At 39.6% G+C, this 16793-nt stretch overlaps 2 protein-coding genes across 2 annotated transcripts in view; one reads left to right on the top strand and one right to left on the bottom strand.

Annotated features, from left to right (window-relative positions):
- The window catches only part of calcoco1b (calcium binding and coiled-coil domain 1b), a 73202-nt gene extending 63296 nt beyond the window's left edge, over nt 1-9906 (bottom strand). The window contains exon 1 of the mRNA XM_036983746.1: nt 9787-9906. The gene's annotated coding sequence lies outside the window, so the exon portion shown is untranslated. The remainder of the gene's footprint in view (nt 1-9786) is intronic.
- A 1305-nt stretch (nt 9907-11211) lies between these two features.
- LOC110527135 (homeobox protein Hox-C13a) lies at nt 11212-16793 on the top strand. Its single transcript, XM_021608284.2, has 2 exons — nt 11212-12034; nt 15754-16793. Exons 1-2 carry the CDS (start codon nt 11374-11376, stop codon nt 16011-16013), a joined length of 921 nt encoding a protein of 306 aa, XP_021463959.1. The 5' UTR covers nt 11212-11373; the 3' UTR covers nt 16014-16793.

Raw genomic sequence — 16793 nt, forward strand, 5'->3', positions numbered from 1 at the left:
CGTCAGGACAAATGTGTCCTTCCATTTATTTTAAACTACTACTGGTAGTAGTACTATAAAGCCGTATATAGATGCTATGTCATAATGCTAGGCTATACATTTGCAACTGTGTTTCCCCCTCCCTAATGTGGCAGCAGGGTAAGTGCTCTGTATAGACAGGGTATCTATTTCCAGTGCTAGCTCTTAAATGGGGAATTGAATGATCAGCTGATGCTAGTGCATAGCTATCCCTCATTATACCCTAAAATGGGGATGCGTCTCAAATGGCACCCTATTTTTTTTATATAGTGTACTACAGTCTTATAGGCCCTGGTCAAACGTTGTGCACTATGATGGGAATATAGTGCCATTTGGGATTAATCCATTCCTACTCTCCATCCCATATGGACCAATGCCTCCTCCCCAAGATGGACCCTCTCTTTGACTCTTTCCCCCAAGATGGCCTCTCCTCTTTTTATTAAGATGGACCCCATGCTCCTTCTCCAAAGATGGACCTCTTCCAGTTACGCTGGGCCATAGTGCTCTGTTACACCTGACTCTTTACACCTCCTCTTCTTATCCTCTTCATCTCTTGGTTATGCTTGAGATTAAAAAGTTGTTTTAAGATGTTGCATAACTTTTAAAGTAGCAGTTGTAGAATAAGATTGCTATGAATGGATCACTTGATTTCTAGGTGCACTTGCTTCTTGTTTAAGATTATATTGTACTTTTATATACTATGTTCGTTTTTGAATTGCTCCATGTATACTGTTACCATCAATATCATTATCCTCAGATATAACTCACAAATAAACCCATCCCGTACCATATTCCCCTCTTGTGTAGTAGTGGAATAGTTTTAGTTAAACTATCTTTATTTACTTAAACTGTTTAGACAGTATGACTACTCTTGTTAGAGAGGTCAGCGGAAAAACTTGGATTAACCATGCTGCTCCTTTTTCTTACATTCAAACTATATCCTTGACATTCACTTCAAATTCGCTTCCCTTAGCGGCTCCTAAAAAATAACCATAAGCCTACGTTTAAAACTTTAACAAGCTTCCATTGCAGGCTATGGGTGTTACTCTGGGCAAAGGCTCAGCCACTTAAACAAACGAGTCCTCGCATTTTATTAAATCTGTTACTTTTCCACAGGCTTAAATCTGTGGCTCTCTTACCATACCATACCCCTTATAAAAAATTTCCTAACACCTCAATGTTGACATCGCTTGTAATGATATAACCCTGATGGCTGTTGTTTTGTTTTATCTTTTCTAGAAGTTATAGGCTACATGGAGGTACTTCGACCATTCTAAAGGCATCCAGGAGCTGAGATCACACATTTTACCTGTATCAACAAGTGCATGTCATATTTTATTGCTTATATAAAGGTTTGGGTAGGAAGGTTTGTGTAGTCAGCATTCACAAACAAACATGTTTATTAAACTATTGGGTATACAGTGGCTTCAGAACGTTTTCACACCCCTTGACTTTTTCCACATTATGTTGTGTTCCAACCTGAATTTAAAATGGATTCATATTTGGTGTCACTGGCCTGCACACACAATACCCCATAATGTCAAAGTGGAATTGTGCTTTTAGAATTTTTTACAAAATAATAAAAAAATGAAAAGCTGAAATGTCTTGGGTCAACAAAAAAAAAAAATCAACCCCTTTGTTATGGCAGTAAGTTCAGGAAGTAAGTTCAGTAAGTTCAGGAGTAAACATTTGCTTAACAAGTCACAAAATAAGTTGCATGGACTCACTCTGTGTGCACTAATAGTGTTTAATATGATTTTTGAATGACTCCCTCATATCTGTACACCATACATACAGATAATTGTAAGGGCCCTCAGTCGAGCAGTGAATTTCAAACACAGGTTCAACCACAAAGTCCAGGTAGGGAGATTTTCCAATGCCTCGCAAAGAAGGACAACTATTGTTAGATGTGTACAAATTTAAAAAAGCTCAAATTGAATATCCATTTGAACATGGTGAAGTTAATTACACTTTGGATGGTGTATCAATACTCCCAGTCACTACAGAGACACAGGAAGCCTTTTTAACTCAGTTGACGGAAAGGAAGGGAACAGCTCAGGGATTTCACCATGAGGCCAATGGTGACTTTAAAACAGTTTGTTTTCTCCTAAAACAGCCATTACACGCTGAGGATGGATCAGCAACATTGTAGTTACTCCACAATACTAACCTACATGACAGAGTGAAAAGAAGGAAGCCTGTACATAACAAATATTCCAAAACACGCATCCTGTTTCCAATAAGGCACTAAAGTAAAACTGTAAAAAATGTGGTAAAATAAATCAACTATGTCCTGAATACAAAGCATTAATATTTGGGGAAAATGCAACACAACACATCACTGAGTATCACTTTTCATATGTCCACGCATGGTGGTGGTTGCATCATGTTATAGGTATGCTTGTCATCGGCATGGACTAGGAAGTTATTTAGGATAAAAACACAGGCAAGGCCTCCTGAGTGGTGCAGAGGTCTAAGGCACTGCATCGTAGTGCTTGAGGCATCACTACTGACCGGGATTCAATCACGGGCTGTGTCCCAGCCGGCCATCACCGGGAGACCCATGAGGTGCCGCACAATTGGCCCAGCATCGCCCAGTTTAGGGGAGGGTTTGGCCCGTCAGGATGTCCTTATCCCCTCGCGCTCTAGTGACTCCTGTGGCAGGCCAGGCGCATGCATGCTGACACAATGTTTCCTCGGACACATTAGTGTGGCTGGCTTCCGGGTTAAGCAAGCAGTGAGTCAAGAAGTAGTGCGACTTGGCAGGGTCATGTTTTTGAGGACGCATGACTCTCGACCTTTTCTGCCATCAGCCAGGATGTGGCCCTGGATTTAATTGATGGCAGGGCGGATTTCAGAGGTCTTGAAAAAGAAGGGTCAACACTGCAAATATTGACTCTTTGCATCAACTTCATGTAATTGTCAATAAAAGCCTTTGACACTTATGAAATGCTTGGAATTATACTTCAGTATTCCATAGTAACATCTGACAAAAATATCTAAAGACACTGAAGCAGCAAACCTTGTGAAAATTAATATTTGTGTCATTCTCAAAACTTTTGGCCACGACTGTACACTGGAGTTGCTTACCAAGACAACTTTGAACGTTCCTGAGTGGCTTAGTTACAGTTTTGACTTAAATTGTCTTGAAAATCTATGGCAAGACTTGAAAATGACTGTCTATTAATGATCAACAACCAACTTGACAAAGTTTGAAGAATTTTTAAAAGAATAATATGCAAATAATGTACAATCCAGGTGTGCAAAGCTCTTAGAAACTTATCCAGAAAAAATGCCAAAGGTGATTCTAACAGGGGTGTGAATACGTAAGTAAATGATCATTTTCTGTATTTCGTTCTAAATAAATTAGCTTAAAAATGTTAAAACATGTTTTCACTTTGTAATTATGGGGTATTGTGGGTAGATGGGTGAGAGAAAAAAAAGATTTAATCAATTTTGAATTTAGGCTGTAACACAACTAAATGTGGAATAAGTCAAGAGGTATGAATACTTTATGAAGGAATTATAAATGTTATGAAACATAAAAGTATTCCAAATGCATTTGAACATGTTCAAGTTCAAGGTGTGTTCACAGGTGACTAATCCTGCTTCAAATTCACTGGTTATGGTAACTGCCAATTTAATTAAACAATTTTAAGGTATGATATGGGATCTGGGAACCTAATCAATAGTCATTTCAATTCTTGATGTTTACGCATTCTTGAAAAGGGAAACTTACAGTGCATTCAGAAAGTATTCAGACTCCTTGACGTTTTCCACATTGTTACGTTACAGCCTTATTCTGAAATGGATTAAATAATTGTTTTCCCTCATCAATCTACACACTATACCTGTAACGCTCGTCGTCGGTGGAAGGAAGAGTGGACCAAAGCGCAGCGTGGAAAGTGTTCATGATATTTATTTTCAGGAAACTCTCAAACAAAAATAACAAATTCAAAAACGAAAGCAAACAGTTCCATCAGGCACAGACACTAAACAGAAAATAACACCCCACAAAACCCAAACAGAAAATCACAATTTATATATGATCCCCAATCAGAGACAACGATAGACAGATTGCCTCTGATTGGGAACCACGCTCGGCAAAACAACAAAGAACCAAACAGAGAATAAATAAGGATCTCTAAGGTCAGGGCGTGACAATACCCCATAATGACAAAAACAGGTTGAGCAATTTTTGTACATTTATTAAAACAAAAAAAACAGAAATACCTTATTTACATAAGTATTCAGACCCTTTGCTAGGAGACTCGAAGGGGCCTTGGTCAGAAAGGTGACCAAGAACCCAATGGTCACTCTGACAGAGCGCCAGTGTTCTTCTGTGGAGAAGGGAGAACCTTCCAAAAGGACAACCATCTCTGCAGCACTCCACCAACCAGACCTTTATGGTAGAGTGGCGAGACAGAAGCCACTCCTCAGTAAAAGGCACATCATAGCCTGCTTAGAGTTTGGTGTTTGGTGAAAAAGGTACCTAAAGGACTCTCAGACTATGATAAACAAGATACTTTGGTCTGAAGAAACCAAGATTGAACTCCTTTGCCTTAATGCCAAGTGTCACGTCTGGAGGAAACCTGGCACCATCCCTACGGTGAAGCATATTGGTGGCAGCATCATGCTGTGGGATGTTTATCAGTGGCAGGGACTGGGAGACTAGTCAGGATCGAGGGAAAGATGAACGTACAGAGAGATCCTTGATGAAAACCTGCTCCAGAGTGCTCAGCATCTCAGACTGGGGCGAAGATTCACCTTCCAACAAGACTACGACCCTAAGCACACAGCCAAGACAACACAGGACTGGCTTCAGGACAAGTCTCTGAATGTCCTTGAGTGGCCCAACCAGAGCCCGGACTTGAACCCGATCAAACATCTCTGGTGAGACCTGAAAATAGCTGTGCAGCAACGCTCCCCATCCAACCTGCCAAAGCTTGAGAGGCTCTGTAGAGAAGAATGGGAGAAACTCCCCAAATACAGGTGTGCCAATCTTTCAGCGTCATACCCAAGAAGAAGGGGGCTTCAACAAAGTACTGAGTAAAGGATCTTTATACTTATGTGAATGTGATGTTTCATTTTTTATTTTAAATAAATTTGCAAACTGCTTTGCCATCATTGGGTATTGTGTGTAGATTGATGAGGGGAAAAAAATGTTTAATCGATTTTAGAATAATTTTTGTACATTGATGTTAAAAAAAAAATGGGAAAAAGTCAAGGGGTCTGAATACTTTCCCAATGCACTGTAAATCCCTCATAAGCTTAGCACAACTGTATTACTGTACAATAACCTATATGTTATTACTCAATTGTTTAAAAACAACAAACAATCCCCCAATAGCTTCAAACTGAAACGTAGATGTCTTGGACAGTCAATTATTGCATCTAGAGCACTGTCTTTGAGAGGGGTTACATTTCCCCATGCCTCTGTATACAAATGAAAACAACAGGCAAGGATATCGTTTTCCTCAAAGTCGAATCCCAGATTGTAGTTTTAATCTATGCATTTTACATGTAGACCTATACTACATATTTAGAGGGTGCATGTGGCCCTACCTTTTTCAAAACTAAACTAATAATATTAAGACATTTTGAAGGCATCTGTAAAAGTAGTCTGTAAAGGTAAACACATTTAGTGATTTTAGTTTGATTGCCCTATCCTAGTTGACAGACATGAGGGATGATAGAAGTGACATTTAAATACCAGTATTTTCAATACATATTGAGGGAGACGTGCATTTCTGACCGGTGAATAGTCTCATCAAAGCCAGTGATGTGGCCTATACCACCAGAACTGGTGCAGTATTGTGTATTTGCCTATGAACCCTCCCCGCCCCAAAAAAGTGAAGCTGTGATTACTTTCCTCTATAAAGAGATGCCCTAATGTCCATTCAACAAGTGAAAAGTTAAGTAGAGACTTAAACTTCAGAATATAAACAGTAATATTTGCCTATTTATTATAACACCGCATTTGCATACCATTTCCTCAACCGAAACAGTGTTAGCAGAGAAATGTTTCCATGAGAGAAGACCGGCCCAATCCATGTCAGATGTATTGGCCTGGTGCACATGGTGGCCTAATTAGAAAGAGGTGGCCTTTTTGTGTTGCCGTCTGGATAGAAGAAGGCAGTGGAGTCTCTTTTAACTTGAACTTGGACTTCTGAGGTACATGTGACAGGTATATTACCATCGAGCTATACAAAGAAACCACCTCCACATTGAGATTGTAGTGTTTTACCATATTATAATAACGGATGATGTTGATTAGAAAAGACTGGCCCAATCCATGTGAGATGGAGTATAGTGCACATGGTGACCTGACCATAATAACGGATGATATTGATTATGCTAATTTGTGCCAATGTTAAATATTGTCTGATTAGCCTAATACAGTAGGTCCAGTTTGACCCTAAACCACTAACGGCCAATTTTTGACTCGCGCGCATAACTCGAATTCAAGCAAATTAAATTCGGAGTACAGAGATACCTCTCAAGATAGGTTGCAACGCCACGTGTGACAGTTTGATATAGTTTTACCCTTGTACAATTCAGCATTGTAAATGTAATTGAAATTGTAAGAGGAATCTTAATTTTCCGTTAATATGTTTACAGTTATGATTTGGTAAAAGTGGAGACAAGGTAACCTCCAGTACCCTAAATTAGCAATATAGGATCATAACCCCGGCTTTTGGCTATACAACGATTTCGATTCTCATATACTCCCAGAACATATACTATTTTCATCCAGGCGATTAGTACATCTTTATACAAATACTTTGTGGGCTTTTTTCTGTAACAACCTTTGCATTAACTTTTTCATGTAGGCCTATCTGACATGAATTAGTTTCTGTATTCTTTTTATTTATTTGATTTTACCTTTATTTAACTAGGCAAGTCTGTTAAGAGCAAATTCTTATTTGCAATGACGGCCTACCCTGGCCAAATCCTAACCCGGACGAAGATGGGCCAATTGTGCGCCGCACTATGGGACTCCCAATCACGGCCGGTTGTGATACAACCTGGAATCAATCGAACCAGGGTCTGTAGTGACGCCTCTAGCACTGAGATGCAGTGCCCTGGACCGCTACGCCACTCGGGAGCCCTTCTACAACTGTCACTTTCTGTCGTTGACGCAATTATATACTGGCGTTATCATTGTCTCTCTATTTAGGTTGACTGGTATAGCGTGCTGAAATTATCTCAAACTGCTACTTCGACTAATTAATGTGCGTAATGTTACATGTTCCAGATTTCAAATTGGAGTCCATGCTGTATAATATGACAGGCAATGTTAATGTAACTACATAGGAGCATGAATAACTAGTTTTGTATGGTATGAAGCACATCATCTCATTTACCTGTTGCATATTTTACATTCTGGAAAATATATATTATGACCTTTTTATGAATTAGTTTGGGAAATCCATTTGATGACAACCAACCCTGGTGTAGAAGTGTGGTGTAGAAGGGACATTATCTTAATTGTCATGTTTTTTGGATGCTTGTGAGAAGAAGAAAAAAAAATCAAAGAAATATTGTTTTTTTAAAAATCGACGTTTCAGGTAAGTGGACCTGGCTCACGTTCAGAAGTGAGTGAAAGCATGTAGGCTAAATGTTTTCCGTTAAGATTTAAAATACCTTTGCCATGATCCATGATCAAGATAAAACCAGAAACCCTATCTCGTTTTTTGCATGAATCAAATGAATCACTTTTTTCCACAAAACATGTATGGACGTGAGTTTTCTATCAAGGTTCTACAGAGGTGGATGTTCAATAGGCAACTGTCACAACCAATGCAATGACCAAGCTTAGTTTTATACTAAATCTCCACCTACTGTTAGTTGTTATAACTGGGAGAAGGTATATGGGAAAACTACTCTCTCCAACTTGACATGTGTTTCTGATACAAAAGATGTCCATTGGCCTTCGGGGGAAAGTGTCTGCCCAGCTCTATGAGGGACTCCAGTCAGCACTGGAAGCGAAAAGCATACCCACCCATGATAGGCTTACCTGGTTTGAACATATTGCCGGAAATAAGACTGAATAGCCTACTCATTCAGCGGCTTGGGTTTGTTCTTCAGTTACCCGAACTGTCATTAAATTAATCCTCTAATTTAGATGGCAGCAACATTGTATTGTTGAGGGTTCCGAGGTGGCTCTGCACAGTGTTATCATTCGAACACTGCTGAGGATCAATGAAAAAATCTTCCAGAGGGCTGAATCTTTACTAGGCCTTTGTTGTTTGCATGATGCCACGTGGCTGTGAGACAGTCCATACTTTTCACCAGGCCTATCAATACATGTAAATAATATACAGGTGTAGGCTAGCTTGCAGCTATATGGAATTATGTGATTAGTAGCTTATGTGTCTTCTAACTTTAGTCCGCATGAAAGCACCTTATAGGTCTAAGACTGAAACCAACTAATATAATAAAACAAATATTGAAGCAAATCAGTAGGAGGTCCTCATTGGTAACTTCAGATAATGTTATGTCTTTTTTGCAGAAAATATTATCTCAATGAGAATATGCCTTTTAAAATGATGTTATAACTGTGATGTAGTTGACTCATTTTGGTTTCCTTTGACATTTCTAAACTTTGTTAACAATTTATGGACGATACAAATAATTAAGCTCTCACTGAATGCCGTGTACCCTGCATAGCAACACTTCTCATAAAACAATCCAGTATCGTGTTCTTATCATAGGAAGTGCTATTTATGAATGGACCTCGGAAATATTGCCACAAAATGTACGTTTTTTTCGTGGCCCATTTTTGATGGTATGCACATCTTACAGTGTAGCTTTAATGATTACATAATGTATATTTATGATATTGTAGCCTATAGACCTATACCACGCTTGGGAGATAAATATTTTTTCAACTTTAGTTAGTCAGCAACATTTCAAACAAGTTCAAACAATCCAGTCAGGCTATTAAATAAACAAAAGGAAATTAAGGTTGTACTCTGTAGCGCCATAGCATTAACAATTAACGTTAATAGCAAAAGGACCTCTGCAACTTCCCAAATTATTATAATAAAAAGGGTTTTACTTGTTTATGTTTTATTGGAAGACAGAATACATATGTATTTATTATGGACTGTACAATGCAATTCAGCGCTAAACCAAAGTTTTTACCATGGAAATTAACTCAACCTTAGGCTACTATATATGCCTTTCAATCGTGAATTTTGAATCACAAAATTGTGTCTTAGACTTTTAACATCCATGGATAAAGAAAAACACGTTTAAGTGTATCTTTCGAAATACAACGTGTCTTAAAGATGGCAGACTTATGTTACACTGTACCTTACAACTTGCACTTAGAAAATATAGACACATTTCTGCTATACCTATGTCTACTGCTTGTAATTTAAAAGAAATCCCCATGTGTTCATCATATAGAATTCGTTAGCCGGTTGATTTTGTATCATTCTTGCTGAAAATGGAAATGCAATTATATTGTGTGTAGTTCTAATAGGTCTATGTGATCACAAAAACGGTTTAAGAGACATGTTTTGTTTTGCCCTCTACCCAGATGTTGTTTCCATGATAGCTAAATGTTTGGTTTGATGTAGACTATGGCAAGACAGAACTGGTCCGTCCAGATTTTGTTTTCTAAAACTAGCTACTCGGAAGCGTCATTGATGGCTCTCCTAATTGGAACGAGTTTACACTTAAACTCCACAATGCCGGTGTGAAGTTCATTCTTGCCTGTCTAGACTTATTACGGCAGTGTTTGTCAGCGTTCCCTACCTTGACCTTGGACTTCCTTGTGTCTGCCATTTTTGAATGAATGGTCAATATTTGTGAGTTGCTCCGCTGGCCGATACGAGTTCCTATTTCCTGGGACAAACTGAAGAGTTAGTCCAACGATTTTATTCCCTGTATCGCTTCAATTCCAATAGCCTAGGCCAGGGTTCTCCAACCCTGTTCCAGGAGAGCTTACCATCCTGTAGGTTGTCGCTCCAACCCCAATCTAGCACACCTGGTTCTAATAATTAGCTGGTTGATACGCTGAATCAGGTTAGTTACAACTGAGGTTGGAGAGAAAACCTGCAGGAGGGTAGCTCTTCAGGAAAAGGGTTGGAGAGCCCTGGTAGGCTATGGTTTGTTTCATGCTGCTTTTGACACAGCGCCCATACCTGGTGCATTTAGCTATACAGGACTGCCTCATGACCACCGTGGTGTCCTTCTTGTGTTGTACTAAAACTAACTGGGATTTTAGATGGGCTTACATAAATTACAATTTTTGTGTTTATAGTGCGACTGAAACTTCACGAAACACGTTCTCACCCAGTACATACACGCCCCCCAAAACACTATTCTTAGAATACAGCAATATCCTACATTTTTGGCAAATATAGGCCTACATTTTAACTAGGTTTTACACATCTTTATTGTTCATTAGCCTATACTGGAGAAAATAATACATTCTGTTAGATTGAAGAATATGCATGGACCACTGCTTTTGAGAACACGTGCATGTTATATTAGAGAATATGCATATTTAGGAGTGGTAGATAGGCTACAGACTATGTTTTTCATATTTTCAGTTTTGCCAAAATTGCACAGCAATTTATGTTTAATACCCCCAAATTATAAAGACCAGGCAGTTGCAATGCTGCACTCTAATCTTCTGGTAAGATTAGACATTTTGAGTAAATAGACTGTTGTTTAATGTCATATGCTACATGTAAAAGGTCCCACAGCCAACAAACGCAGGTTCTCTTTACAGACATTGTAACTTTTAAAACTCAAACGTAGCCTATCCTTTCGCTGATGGTTGCTAAATGTTGTATTTCAAAACATTAGACTATAAGTGATGTACCTTAGCCTAGTTGATTACATCAGAATATTGGTTAACCAAAATACGCAATACAAGCCTAATATTTACCTTATCAAGAACCGAAAATCTTCACAAGTATCTAAATAGTATCACTGGCCCGGCGAATTCTTCGACATCGCCAACGTTATGTGGTTTAGATTAAATACTTTTCCGTTTGGTAAAATAGGAAGATTATGGCCTCTTCCACCTTCAAACTGTTAAGCATGTTTTACGTCCCCTTTAAGGATACTTGCCTCTGACAACCCAAGCCAATGAGAGTATCCGCTGGACTTTACAATCAAGAAACAAACACCAGTGGTGTTAAAGGGATGAGCCACTCGCCCCCACCCCGAGCACACTCTCGTGTCGGTCTCGTTAGTTTATCACGTGTCAGCGGATCTAGGGTCTCAATAATGAACTGGACACTTGGTTATTGCGCATGCGTAAAATGTGCTTGGAGATGAGGTGTCAGTCTTGGAGTAGTCGACTTTTAAAAAGCTTCGGCAACCCGTGATATGACGACTTCGCTGGTTCTGCATCCACGCTGGGCGGACACCTTAATGTACGTATATGAAAAAAGCCCGAATGAAAATAATCAGAATAAAAACCAATCAATGGAGGGACTAGGCGGGAATTGTCCTGCTACTCACTGCAGGGAACTGATCTCGCACTCAGCGTTGGGACGACACTCCGGCAGCCTAAGCCACCAGGGTTCTGTGTACTCGGAAATACCCTCCCAGGACACAGGGCGACATTGCCCCGCTACCCAGACTTCCTCAAGCGCCACCCTGGGTTATGGCTACCCGTTCGGAAGCCCTTATTACGGTTGTCGATTGTCACACTCGCACAACGTTAACTTGCAGCAGAAGCCATGCTCTTACCACCCTGCCGAGAAGTATACAGAACCAAGCGCGGCACTGCCCACGGAAGAGCTGTCAGGCAGGGCAAAGGAGTTCGCCTTTTACCCGAGTTTTGCCAGTTCATACCAGACTGTCCCAGGTTACTTGGACGTGTCTGTGGTTCCCGGTATCAGTGCGCACCCGGAACCGAGACATGATACTTTGATTCCCATGGATGGATATCAGCATTGGGCTCTATCTAATGGCTGGGACGGACAGGTGTACTGTTCTAAAGAGCAAACACAGTCAACACATCTCTGGAAATCTCCATTCCCAGGTATGAAAACCTTTTCACTTTTATTAAAATGCATGGTTCATGTAATGTTTAATAATACCAAGTGGTTTTTACGCTTCACACTTGTTAGTGTTACCTGCACTGCACTAAGACGAACAGGACCAGCAGTGTGTGTGTGTGTGTGCGTGTGCGTGTGCGTGCGCGCGCCCGCAGTGTTTCCCCTATATTCATTTAGCAGTGGTAGCCCACCGTTTCTAAATTGTTGCCACCCCTGCAAAAAAATGTCAGAAAATGTGTGTGTATATGTATGTATGTATGTATGTATATGTATATATATGTATGTATGTATGTATGTATGTATGTATGTATGTATATATGTATATATATATATATATATATATGTATATATATGTATGTATGTATGTATGTATGTATGTATATGTATATGTATGTATATATATATGTATATGTGTATATACATATATGTATATATATGTATATGTATATGTGTATATATATATATGTATATGTATATATATATTTATTTTTTTTGCAGAGGTGGCAACAATTTACCAACTTTGGGCTACCACTGTATACATATCTCTCTAAGAAAGGATCGACATTTCATGACATACATTTGCTTTTATTTATTCATTCATTTATTAATTTAAAACCAGTTTCCTTTGTATAGCCTTGTCATATAAAACAGCTTATGACTATAACGCACTTGAAGTGCATGATATCACAGGGTAGTGAGAGTGTTTGTTTATGTTCGTCTTTGCGTTCAATTCCGGAGAAGAGGCCATTTTTCAAAAGCCGGATATTGAACTAGAAACAATGCAAAAAAACAACACCTTTGATTTTATAGTCGCTACAATGAGGTTCATGGATTGGAGCAGGGCACCGTTGCCCTCCCAGATAAAATAACAGATATTTGCTCATTGCAGTAAATCTAGTCATAACAGGGAGTGGTGCCTTGAAGCTCGCGATTTTTACGCCTTGCGTTTATTCTCAATTTGCTATTGCGAGCACATTTGTTTTCAGTTTTTTTCGTGAATATTTCAAATTGAATGCCAAATCAATGGAATTCTAGGGTGACTCCATATAGGGTGTGTGTGTGTGTGTGTGTGTGTGTGTGTGTGTGTGTGTGTGTGAGAGAGAGAGAGAGAGAGAGAGAGAGAGAGAAATAAATTATCCATAGACTATGAATGCGTTGAGTTAATTCATAGAAATATGCATTTTCAGTTTTGTTTCCATTTTATAAGTAGCCTTAGAAACCTTTCATGTATAAATTGTCTAGTTCAACCGAATTGATCCGTTAGTTATGTTGTGACACTCCGTTATATATACAGCAGAGAGACAAGTAGGCCGATTGCCACTATTGAATAGCACATTCGATTTCTGAATACTACCTTGTTGACGAATAGCTCATACATTGATGGGCTTATCATTCACAATCTAGTAAAAAGTTGACACATATGACATTTGGAGCTTGTATTACCTCTTGTCCTAGGCCAATACAGTCAATAGCCTATTGTAATATAATGTACTATTGGGGCTATATGCCCATAACACATAATAGACTTACTGTGTTTGAACAGTCAAACATTTTCATATATACTGTACAGTTTTATTTTTTATTGTCCTTGGTTCGACTGACCAATTAACCATTCATAATGTTGTTCTTGACCTCATTAAAATAGTCCTTTATATAATCTCTGCTGTCGATGCAGTCCTATATTAAACCCTCTGAAATAAAACTCAGTAGAATTAATAAATAGGCTATAATAGGACTGTTAACAAACCAAACTAATGAGCTTGTGTATGCACAACCCAGCCGCATGATCAAAATGAATAGGATGTGATGTCTTCTACTACATCAATTGAAGCTGCATTCAATTTTAAAATCAGGGGCCATTAATATAGATAGGATTAGCTGCCCAGCCTATTCCCAACCTATTACAAGTGGGTGAACTTGGGTGGTTCGAGCCCTGAATTCTGATTGGCTGACCGCCATGGTACTGTATATCAGACCGTGTACCACGTGTATGACAAAACATTTATTTGTACTGCTCTATTTACGTTGGTAACCAGTTTACAATAGCAAAATGGCACATCGGGTGTTTGTGGGATATTGCTAATATACCAAATCTAAGGGCTGTATCCAGGCCCTACGTGTTCTGTCGTGCATAAGAACAGCCCTTGGCCTTGGTATATAACACACCCCCACACCCAAGGTGCCTTCTTGCTAATCATAGCCCCAATTCAGATTATTAAGGCTTAATATTCACAGTGTTTTCCTGTCACTATGCCAATTTCATTTTTATGCATAGGTTACATATCTATGTTTGGACTGAACGGTCACCATGGTGTGCCTAGCCAGCAGGTCACCGTGATAGAAGTCAGTATTAGACATACATCCATGTCTGAGGACTTCATGAGATGGGCTTGGCGAGGCTGAAGTCATTTAAACATTTAGATAATACGCTATAGATACAAAAGTATGTGGACACCCCTTCAAATTAGTGGATTCAGCTATTTCAGCCACACCCGTTGCTGACAGGGGTGTAAAATCGAGCACACAGCCATGCAATATCCATAGACAAACATTGGCAGTAGAATGGCCATTGCTGAACAGCTCAGTGACTTTCAACGTGGCACCATCATAGGATGCCATCTTTCCAACAACTCAATTTGTCACATTTCTGCACTGTTAGAACTGCCGTGGTCTACTGTAATTGCTGTTATTGTGAAGTGGAAACGTCTAGGAGCAACAATGGCTCAGCTGCGAAGTGGTAGGTCACACAAGCTCACAGAATGGGACCACTGAGTGCTGAAGCGCGTAGCACGTAAAAAATATTTTGTTCTCAGTTGCAACACTCACTACAGAGTTCCAAACTGCCTCTAGAAGCAACGTCAGGACAATAGCTGTTCATCTGGAGCTTCATAAAATTGGTTTCCATGGCCGAGCAGCAGCACACAAGCCTAAGATCACCATACGCAATGCCAAGCACCGGCTGGAGTGGTGGAAAGCTCGCCACTATTGGACTCTGAAGCAGTGGAAACGCGTTCTCTGGAGTCCTACGGATGAATCTAGGTTTGGCGGATGCCAGGAGAATGCTACCTGCCTCAATGTATAGTGCCAACTGTAAAGTTTGGTGGAGGAGGAATAATAGTCTGGAGCTGTTTTTTATAGTTCGGTCTAGGCCCCTTAATTCCAGTGAAATCTTAACACTACAGCATACAATGACATTCTAGACGATTCTGTGCTTCCAACTTTGTGGCAACAGTTTGGGGAAGGCCCTTTCCTGTTTTAACATGACAATGCCCCCGTGAACAAAGTGAGATCCATACAAAAATGGTTTGTCGAGATTGGTGTGGAAGAACTTGACTGGACTGCACAGAGCCCTGACTTCAACCCCATGAACACATTTGAGATGAATTGGAATGCCAACTGCAATCCAGGTCCACAAACTTTTGGTCATGAAGTGTATATTTTGATATAACTATACCATAATGACTGCAATCTCATATTTAGGCCCTTAATAAAGTAGCCTAAAGCCTAGCCCTGCCCAATCTACGGGACCATTTTAAATGCAATGCATCAGAATCCAGTGCTGGGTGCTTTCACATTGTTCTGCCTGTAATAAAATCAAATAAAAAACAATATTTCCAATTGTTTCTTCTCATTTTCAAATGTAGGCTAACAGTCGTTGTTTTCTCGGCCTTCCTTTCAGTGTGTTATGCCCTTCTTTTCTCAGATGTCGTCCCTTTGCAGCCAGAGGTCAGCAGCTACAGACGAGGCCGCAAAAAGAGAGTTCCTTACACCAAGATCCAGCTGAAGGAACTAGAGAAAGAGTACGCAGGCAGCAAGTTCATCACCAAAGACAAGAGACGTCGAATATCTGCCACTTCTAATCTCTCTGAACGCCAGGTCACCATCTGGTTCCAGAACCGGCGGGTGAAGGAGAAAAAATGTGTCTGTAAATCTAAATCAAGCTCTCACATGCATGCCACTTGATTCAGTCCAATCTCACTGGCATGACAACTCAAATACTTTTTATCACAGAAACGCTCGATATTTATACATCGACAGAATTCTCACCTATGATGCATTGCACAACACAAACTTAATCTCACCTCCCTATTTGGACATAAACTGGGGGGAAATACAGAAGATTGAATGAAAACTGGTTGGAACGAATGATCACATCCTTACAGGGACATCGAAAGCAATACCCGCATTGTTGGTATAGCCTCAGACCTAAATTACAAACTTTTGTGCCTGATAAAGTAAACGGAGGTCTTTGGGGATTTCATACAGTTATCTTGTTCAGACATTGTCAGGTGTTGGACACATCAAGACTGAACTCACTTTTCAATGATATAGTATATGGCCGTTTTAGTTTGATCCCACGGGATTGAGCAAGGTTACTATTGTCTATTGTACAGTACCATGCATATTTAATTACAAGTTGTCTCGTATGACAGGGGTTGTAAATTGCTACAGACTATTTTATGGTTCTCATATTTTGATCATTTTTGTCAGTGAAGGATATGTCTCTGTAATGCAACTAAAATGATTGTAATCCGTATAAGAATATTAAAAAGTATTGCAGAATCTTTTGCCGTTTGGTTTGTATAGTGAGTTAGGTCTTATAGCATTCGGGCTGTGCATTCCGATTGTAAGACGTTTTATTCCTTTTATTTGGTGCAGTATTTGAACTGTGATGTGGTGCTCGATCGAAATGTACTCAATGGAGACGTGTTTCATAAATAAAGAAATATAACGATCAAACAA

This window comes from Oncorhynchus mykiss, chromosome 7, assembly GCF_013265735.2.
Source record: "Oncorhynchus mykiss isolate Arlee chromosome 7, USDA_OmykA_1.1, whole genome shotgun sequence".
Classification (NCBI taxonomy): Eukaryota; Metazoa; Chordata; class Actinopteri; order Salmoniformes; family Salmonidae; genus Oncorhynchus; species Oncorhynchus mykiss.